This window comes from Octopus bimaculoides, chromosome 1, assembly GCF_046866305.1.
Source record: "Octopus bimaculoides isolate indiv1 chromosome 1, ASM4686630v1, whole genome shotgun sequence".
NCBI classification, from domain to species: domain Eukaryota; kingdom Metazoa; phylum Mollusca; class Cephalopoda; order Octopoda; family Octopodidae; genus Octopus; species Octopus bimaculoides.
Genome location: NC_142928.1, coordinates 97232437 through 97242556, shown reverse-complemented (window position 1 = coordinate 97242556; position 10120 = coordinate 97232437). Strand labels below are relative to the sequence as shown.

Below are 10120 nucleotides of genomic sequence, written 5' to 3'. Positions count from 1 at the left end.
TGCTGAACAACCAAAGTACCGATATACTGTAAATCACTATAACAATCATTTAAAACTAAATTGGTTACAAATCACTGAAGATGTGAATTGTATGGACTTAGGTACAGAAGAAACCATTCATGTTTATAACTTGTTAATGAAACAGTTCAAGCACATGTTTATTGCAGTCACAGCAAGATTGTCAACATTTTATTGAATATGTGACATTTGAAACTATGATATAATAAGCATTCAAGAGAGCAGTCATTTGTGTAACACCAATAGAAAGTCTAATTCAACTAATTGTTTTTATTTCTTTATTCTGAATGATGTAGATTTTTAATACACTAGAAGAGTTATGGAGGATGCAAACGTGAAGGTTATCACATGATAGAAATTAAGAATATATTTTCCCCACCAAAGAGTAAGGAGATATATATGTATATATATATAACACGACTTGAACAACATCAGGAATGAAATTGCCTTTCAAAAAGTATTTCCTAAAAACCAGACAGATTCTGGAAAAAAGACAAACAGTATCAACAAATTAACAATACAATGTTAATGTAGATGTTAAAATAAAAAGCTGAACACATGAAAGTTTTCCACCTGAATGTAAATAGGTTGTAAAGATTCATAGGGAAGTGAGCCACTGACTTCTGATTAAAAACTGAATATTTAGTCTGTAAATGTAGGTTATTAATTGTAAGAACAGTCCTTTCTGAGAAGAGAATAAATTATAAACATCTCTAAGGAAAATTAAGGAATAAAAATTAATTAGAGGAAATTCTTGAATTAATCTGAATCTGGCATTTATTTCATTAGTTTCATGAGTTTTCCAAAGTTAGATAAAAGAATCAAGCTATTGCAAATATAGCTGTGGAATATTTCACATTTACAGAAGGGCTGCCTCACAACCTCAGACAGAATAAAAGCTTCTAAAGACAGAATTTGGAAAAAGCATGAATGTTCTATTTGCAAGACTAGTTTATGATTTTATTTTAAGTTTTATTAAAATTGATTATCACTATAACAGTCAAAAGAGGTAAACATGTCTATATTTTTGAATGTAAGCATGTTTATGTAAGTGTGTGCATGCGTGTGTATTTGTAAACAATGCTCCTGTGAACATAGTCCACTGAAAGCAAAGAAGAAAGTCACGCTCATGGAGACATCCAAGATGGCGTTGTAATTAGTGTCTGAAAAAGATACACATACAATAGAAAGTGCTTGTTAGTCACTTGGTCTCTTTTCTCCATATTTCTTAGTATGTTCTTCAGCATTCTTCAAGAACTTTTTCTTATCTTTAGTAAATTCTTCTGCTAAATCAGCTCTTAGAGGGTGCTCTGGCTCTGGATCATTAACCAATGCCAACAATGCGTCTATAACTACAAGAGAAAAAAAGAAAGCATAAGATTATATATCTAAATCCAGACTCCAACTTGTCATTGCCATGTTGGTGTCCATTTATTTCAGTTAACTAATCAATATTAAGTGAAAGGAATACTCAAACTGGTATTCATCAGTCCAATAGTATTGGGGGAACATAAATCAACAAGGGATCCTACAGCTGCTGATCCAATAAAGCAGCAACCAAAACAACACTAGTTTAAAAAAAAAAAACGGAAAGATACATTGAATAAAATACCCCCAGACACACTATATAAAGAAAGATGGTGTGGAACATCTGATCAAGGGGCTACCTTTGAACCAAATAACTGAAGTGCGTAACACTATTACAGCTAAATCTTTTAGTGGCTTATTTGGGGAGCAGAGACATGCTAAATCTAAAAGTCAATATTATCTACAGAATGAGAATTTTGGGGAAAATAATTCAATAATTATGCAAAATAAGGTCCAGCAGCCCATTATGAAGTTTGATTAATTTCAGCATGAAAAGATTTAAAAGGCTAATAAACATTAAAATCAATAAAAGAAAACCATCAGTAAATATATTTCCATTCACACAAAAGTATCTCAATTATATTTATATGATAACTGAATTGAAATACATTCAATACTTTTATAAAATTATTTTGCAGAAAAGGCCTACCACGTACAAGGCTTAACATTTATGTCATTGAGCATCCTCAGACCAGTAGTCTATGTCCCCAAGAAGGCAATGCACAGAGTTGATAGGATTAAAAAAAACAAAACCCTGGAAGCAAAAGCACATTCTGTGTATGAGCTCAGCATTAACTAACTAGCAGGCCCCATGCCTTCAAACATGACAGCTAATTGTAGCATTTTATCTATAAATATGGATGGTAAATCAAATTAAGACACTTCTCAATGTTATCTAGTTGTCTTTTGATATGTGACATTGATCACCATTTGTTACTGAAAGAATGTTGGTTCACACATACATTCACATACTTGTACACGCACACACATATACTCTTTTCAGTGTTGAATGTTCACCATCCCACTTCCATTACTTACACACAGACACAGAGTTGAAATGCTCCCACTACCGGTTCGCCATCACCCCTTCCTTCCTTATTCATATGCTGTGATGGAGAAAAACACGAGTATTATTATTATAGTAGATAAATCTACCTTCAGGGTAAATTTCCCCAGATTTTATTTAGTTTTTTAATGCCAGCATAAAGTTAAATCCACATTATTTTAACTCATTCAACCATCAAAGCACAACAATGTCTCTTTGGCACAGATTAAGTGAAAGTTTATTTGTATCTTGTAATAAAGGATTTTACAACTAATACTATGGAAGACTGATTTCTGTTGTGGTCACCCATTAAATCTTTATTAGAGAATTTATATGTATAAAATATATAAACTGTCAAATGACTACACTACAGTTCCCAATAAAGCTTAGAATTTGTTAAAAGGTTACCTTGGTCCATTTTTGAAGCTGGTTTCCAATTCTCTGCACTGATAATTGGCAGGCATACCTGTCCTTTCTCATCAACATTGGGATGATAAATCTTGGTTTTGAACGTAATTCGTGGTGGCTTGAAAGGATATTCAGCTGGGAACTCTATCAGTATTTTAAATGCTCCTTTATTATAGGGAGGATTGTCCTGTAATATAAAAGCATCAAGGTCAATCAATCTTTTAAATGGGAATAGGTTTCACAAAACAAGTGGTGCATAAATCCTGAAAGCTTAAAAGGCAAAAGAATATTTCAACTGTAACAACCATAGTTTCCTACATTAACACAAAACCACATTTTTACAAGTGAAAGGATTAGGCAAAGACCCATTCCTCTAATATACTTGTAGCCATGAAGATGTTTCACAACTTAACTTGTGAAACATCATCATGGCTATATCTTTCTGAGTCAAGCTGAAATTGAAATTCACTGATTATCATGCATTTTGATCTAACACTTTAGAAATTTATATAAGTTACATCAGGACTAAAGGTTTCAAATATAAAAGGAAAGATCATACTCATTAACCCTTTTTTTACCCTTGTTCTGTTGAAACACACTGCGTTTGATTACGTAATTTTGAAAATAACAAAAATAAATTAGTAAAAGAAAATATATATATATATATATATATATATATATTTTGGAACAGAAATTAACAGATTTCTATGTAAAGTTGTAATTTAAATCACTTTAAAACTGGATATTTGTATCATTGAAATAAAAGTCGTCTCAGGCAGGTAGTATGGTTGGGGGGTAACAGTTTGGTGTAGAGCTAAGGCACACAGTTTGACAAAAACTGCGAGAGGAGTCAATAGCTAGATTGCAACAGACAAAAGCAATATTTTTAAAAGTATTTGTATTTTATATCAAGTAAATAACTATTCCAGGCTCAAGTGTCTCTTTTGTTACACTGAATTTGGTTCCTGGGGCATAATCCTATAATATCCTTTTGTATTTCTCATTTTTATTTAACCCTTTCATAATCACACCTGAAACTTTTCAGTCTACTTGCTTGCACCTGTAATTATTAATTCATACTTGAGTGAGAATATTGACAAAAATTTGTCAGTGTAATAATGTGTATACATATCTTCAAATACAAACTAAGATAATTTTGAAGCAACTTAGATATTTAGATAAAACAAAGTACATGTCTAATGTTCTGAATTGTTTGAACTCCTGCTGATTCTTTTAAAATTCATATTAATTTCATCATTTGACCTACAATGCAGCATTTACTAATGGATAATGAAAGTCCCAAAGCAATGACAACTTGTTTTAAGCTACAAGTACTAGTATTTCACAATGTATTAAGAGAATGCTGGTGGGTAAGAAGCCTGCTTTCCTCACTGTATGCGCTGTTAAGGAATCCAATATTACAATACATAATGTTAAGAATATAGCATATAATTAGGTAGTGTGCATCACATTGCACTGTGAAGGTAGGTGTCAGTAACACTGACAAAAAGAAATGAACATATTGAGTCATTTCAGTGGTTAAATGAATGCCCACAATTATCACTAGAAATATCTTTGCAAATGCTTACATTCAAAATATAATAGAAGGATGATTTCACTGGAAAAGTTCATCTACAGCCAGAGACTGCCAACAACCTAGGAAAACTTTTGAAGAAAGATTATGCCGAGTTTGTGATGAAATTTTCTGATGAAGACAAAGTTATATATATTGATGAAACAAATGTCAAACTTTCCCTTGCAGAAAGAAAGTGCCTTCTTCCAAAAGATCCAAATGTACATAATTCTTTTTTGGAATGGTAAATCTCAAGGTATCAAAAATAGGGTTTGGTGGTATTTATTTAATTAGAAAAATTTTATTTGCCCCGAGATTATTTTAGTTAGTACTTTAAAAAGTGCAGATTAAACATGATGTACCATATATGATATGAGATGAAACTAATTCTCAATTTTCTAAAAAAAAATTTTTCTACAATGTATTTTTTTTCTATAACTTTTTTTTGTACTTGAAACAATTAGTTGTAGCAACTCCAAATTTGAAGGGTTGGGCACCTGGCAGCAGAAAATCTGCAATGAATTCTGTTTAACTCATGCAAGTACGGAAAAGTGGACATTAAAATGATGATGTCAACGTTGGGACCCTTGCTGTACTTTTCTTTTTGATCAATATTTCAGTTAGGTCAAACTTGCAACATATGTAATGATAGCAAATAAAGACTCCCATGAGATTACATTTGGATGAAAATTGCAAAGAGTTTGTAAACCTTAATTATAAGGCGTGGATGATATTTGTTTGTAAATTTCAACTGCTAATTTTATGCATTTTTTTTTACTTTTGCTGTCGGTCTTTTTTGCTTATTTTTCTGCAGAATAATTGACTATCAAAAATTTTGAACCCTAACGATTTGTGGAAGAGGCATGAAGTCTTCAGAATCCGAACTGAAAGGACAAACAAGATCTCATATTTCCTCCATGTCAGCAGAAGGATGGTGGAAAAGGTCAGAAGGAAGCTACAAGATTCAGGATTCAACTAGGAGACAAAAACCCATGATTAACAACCTGATGCCATCAGAATGCCAGAATTTGATGAAATTTAGATAATCAACAATGATCCCAGCAAGTTGATGAGTACCATTGTAAAGGAGAAAGATGGGGATGAAAAGCTCATCAGGCTGGTGGTGCATGGGAACATTTGTTACTTTACATACAAGATGAGGAAGGGACAATTTCTGACAACTTAAACACACCAAGAAGCTGATCAACAGGTTAAAACATCTGCTGGAGCCAGATATGCAATTGGTCTTCTCCAACAAGAATTTCTGCCAAGATCAGAAATCAACTCTCAGAACAGGCAGTTTGATGTCTCACCCAAGGATGTCGCCTGAGTCATACAGATAAAATTTCTAGTGATAATCATGGTCTTTGGTGTCATCATGCCACTCCACTTCCAATGGCTACATGTGTTTTGAGCAAGGCAGTGAAGCCCTGGATTGACTGGACAGCTGTATGTGAAGCAGCAAGACTACACCCTGCCACACCAGCTGGAAGATTCAGGCATGGCTGTTGGAGAATTTTTTTGATCACACAGCTCCTGCCATTTAGCTTCTCAATTCACCTGCCTGTAACCCCCTCGAATTCTTGGTGTGGGGCAAGGTGGAATGAGAGATCAACAAATCTAGCTGCAACATGAAGGACAAGCTGAGGGCCAGGATTACCAGGACCTAAAATGGGAGATAGTTATGGAAACCTGTTGCCAATTCCAGGGTTGCCTAGAGGCTGTCACTGAGGTCAAAGGCAGGGCTCACTGTGTGAGACTGATAGAACACGTCATGAAGACAAACTGACTCAAATTTGATGAATATATCTCAAAAAAATAAAAACACTTATTTTTTTGCCTGAGACAGTCTTCATGTAAACAAAAATTGTTTGCACCCTGTACATGAATCACATGGATTGGATCAATCAAATAAGCTATTACAATTGGTGAGCTGATAGAATCAATAGCACACTGATTCAGAATGTAAAGACGGATAAAATGCCACTAAACATTTTGATCATATTCAATTGAGGTCAACTCTATCTTTCATCATTAAGTAGTGGGGTGATGTTATCAACTTCCCCATCCTCTCAAAAACTGCTGGCACTGAGCCAAAATTTGAAACCCTATAAAAGAAACCATGAGAGAAACAAAAGCAATGTGAACACCTCCAATTTTGAGATTTCATAATGCAAAAATGAGCTTTTGGGAAAGAAACAATGCTTACCACCAGAGAGAAAGTGGATGGTCAACTGCAACAACTTACAAATATGCATTCTACAAGACAGCATCATTTAGAATGGGAAGCTTTACAACCTTCTATATTAATATTGATGTGTATATAATTTTATGAAAACATTTTTTCAAATTTGATGTAAGATGTTATTTTTGTAGTGTTTTGGATGAAATTTTACATGCTTAATAATTGATGTATACTCTTTAATAAATTTTCATTTGATTTCTTTCAGAAAATAATTTTGAAGCATAGAAATCCTTAATTTCAAACATGAAAAATGAAGAAATGCATTTACTTTCTTTGCATGAATTTAAGCTTGGACATAATGCTTCTCAAACAGCCACCACTATCAGCAGAGCATGGGGTGAAGGGTCCACTAGTGATTGGACGGTACGACAATAATTTGAAAGATTCCATAGTGGGGATGAAAGCCTTGAAGATCAAGGAGGTTGAGGAAGTCCATCCACCTTTGATGATCAGCATTTGAAAACAATAGTTGTAGAAAACCTATGACAAAGTGTCAGAGAAATGTCTATGCTTGGTGTCAATGTTTCAACAGTATCAGATCACCTGAAGAAAATTAGCCACGTGAAAAAACTCAAGAAATGGGTCCTGCATGACCTCAATGCAAATCAAAGACTTTGGCGTTTTGAAGTATGTTCAATGTTCTCTCTGCAAAACTAATGATCCATTTATTGATTGAATAGCGACTCGTGATGAAAAGTGGATCCTTAAAACAATCGTAAGCGATTAGGTCAATGGCTTGATCATGATGAAGCACTCAAACATTTTCCAAAAGTAAAGTTGCATCAGTAGAACATTACAGTGACTGTTTGGTGGTCTGCTATTTGTGTTGTCCATTACAACTTTCTAGAATCTAACCAGACCATTACATTGGGAGAAATGTATGTTCACTTCAGCAAAATGAGACCTGCATTTGTTAATTGATGTGGTCCATTTCTGCTCCATGACAACACATTTCCAGGATGACACTTCTCCAGTACAGCTTTATGCCATTTGCTGTGATCCTTTTGTCATCTTCAGCCTCACAAGATCACCTTTTACCACTTCTTCCCATATTTTCCTCTTCTGCATGATTATTCCACTTAGATTGCTGGGTACTTCTTTACCTGTTAACCTCCAGTTCACATATCCATACCAATAGTCTTCCTCTTTTGCTAGGTTTTCTTTCAACTTATTTATGCTTCCTCATTCATGTCCTATACTGCCAACGGAGCAGGCCACCTCATTTCTTTCCAACTTTCACACAACCTTCCCCTCCAATATCCTTGTTAACAGGTAACATTGCATTTTATACACCATCATAAAATGTGCCCTTCACCTAGAGAGAGAATATTGGTGCGACCAGACAATTCAGGATAACATTATCTAATGTGAGTTTTACTAAGTTTTACAACATTATCTAATGTGAGTTTTACTAAAACATCAGATATGTTTCACTAACATTATCTAATGTGAGTTTTACTAAAACATTAGATATGTTTTACTAACATTATCTAATGTGAGTTTTACTGAGGGAGATTTGGTCGCTATTTTTAACAGGCTAAGTGACCATGTGGAGCAGTCATAGGCATCCTGTGGTCCACAGGACATTCTGAATGGTATGCCCAATGAAAAATTACCTTCAATAATATTTTTAGTTGTGCACCCCGCCTGATGATGAGCCATGTCTCATGCAGCCTGCTTCTTGAAAAAGGTCGGTCGCACTTAATGTAGAAGTTCTCTAGTTGATCTGAGAATCTCTTTGTTATCAGAAGAGGAAATAGCTCTCTAAAACTTTTTCCACCATATTCTTAGTAATAAAAGCTATCAACCTTTATGGAGTTTTCAGAATATTTCATTGATATTCTGATAAGCAGGGCTGTGGAGTAGGTACACGGAATGTTCCTTAATTTATGTTAAATCCTACTCATTTATTTGTAATTACACTAATTGTATATTTCTCATATTGATTCAAAACACAGAACATATATGCACAATGTTAATCAAGAGGCTATTTATAATTAATAACACACTAAAGTTTGGGTTTAAAGGCTATATCCCTGTTATTGTTTTTTTTATATATTTTGAATATTATTAAAGAAGTTACAAAGGCCCTGAGTGGGCATAGTCAAAGTGTTAGACAGAATGCCTTGCAGTATTTGCTTCAACTTTGCCTTTCATCCTCTCAGTATCAAGAAAGTACCAGTCAAGTACTAGGGAAAAATAAACTCAATTTTCCTACTCCAACATTAAAGTCACAAACAAGTGTCTGAAAACTTACAAATTAAAAGAGGCTGTTTTAGCAAAAGCTATAATAGAAACCACAGGAGAAAACTCTGCAACACTTGTATTTAGACTTTCAAACTAGTGAATAAGTTAAAACTAAAAGACAGAACACCTACAGTGATTAACAAATGACTATTTTAAAAATAAAAAATCTAATTTGACACATGATCCTTCTTTTCAAGATTAAAACATTTTGAATGTAAATTTTAGGTGAATGCAACAACATGAAAGATTATCTTTGCAAAATTTACTGAAGAAACCTTGTATCTATAGAGTAAGAATTAAACCAAAAATACAAATTCTCAATTGACTAACATTTTAAAAAACGGAATTAATTCAATCAGATCCTTCACAGAAGGCCTTAAATCAAATTTCGCCGTTTTCAATGTTGTAAACAGGCCACATTAATGTTTGTGAAATTGATAATTAATAAATTATATCATGATTTATATTTAGCATGAGTTCATACATTTTGCTGAGTTCCAACTCCAAAGCTCTGCCGCTCATCACATGAAATCTTCCTTCTCTGCCAGCCTACCTTATAATCCCATTACACTTTTCGAGTACCCAGTTTACATTGGGTATACCATATGCATTTCCTACCAACACCTTTTCTATATATCAAGTGTAGCTACTTCTTAGATGGCAGTAATGTCCCGTCTTGTTACAGGAGTTTCCATAAACATCATCATCCAGTATTTTGAATCCGGGTTTTGTCCCCATTAACGGGGGTGGCCGGATCTACCTCAATGCCATAGCAACCGCCCTCACACCATCCCGCCCGGTTTTGGGCATCCTCTGTTCTCAAGCCAACCCTCCCAATCTCTTCCTCCACCTATCCCCTTCCACTTTTTCCTCGGTCTACCTCGCTTTCGTGGTTCATTTACCTCAAACGCAAGCACCCTCCACAGAACATGCTCCTCATCCCATGCTCATACCGCTGCACTCCATTTGCCCTGGCCAGCCGTTTCACTGATTCCTCCAACCCCAGCAAGTCCCCAGTCCTCCTCTTATCAAACAGCTTTACCCCACACATTTCTCTCAGCATTGCTTGCTCGGTCCTTCTCAAAGATGCCAGCTCTTAAAAACTCTTGAAGTTCTGGAGCAATGATACAGACACTAATAGATAGGGAAAACTGAAAGATTATATTTACTAATAAGACAACAGAAAACAGAAATTGTTTAACCAATTGAGGGGAAC

The 10120-nt window shown here is 34.5% G+C and overlaps 1 protein-coding gene across 1 annotated transcript in view; it reads right to left on the bottom strand.

Moving 5' to 3' along the window:
- Positions 1 to 282: 282 nt before the first annotated feature.
- LOC106875018 (ubiquitin-conjugating enzyme E2 L3) overlaps positions 283 to 10120 on the bottom strand; it is a 38317-nt gene continuing 28479 nt past the window's right edge. Inside the window, exons 3-4 of the mRNA XM_014922970.3 lie at positions 2840 to 3026; positions 283 to 1370 (exon numbers count right to left, since the gene is read on the bottom strand). Coding sequence (XP_014778456.1) covers positions 1216 to 1370; positions 2840 to 3026 — 342 coding nt within the window. The 3' untranslated portion in view covers positions 283 to 1215. The remainder of the gene's footprint in view (positions 1371 to 2839; positions 3027 to 10120) is intronic.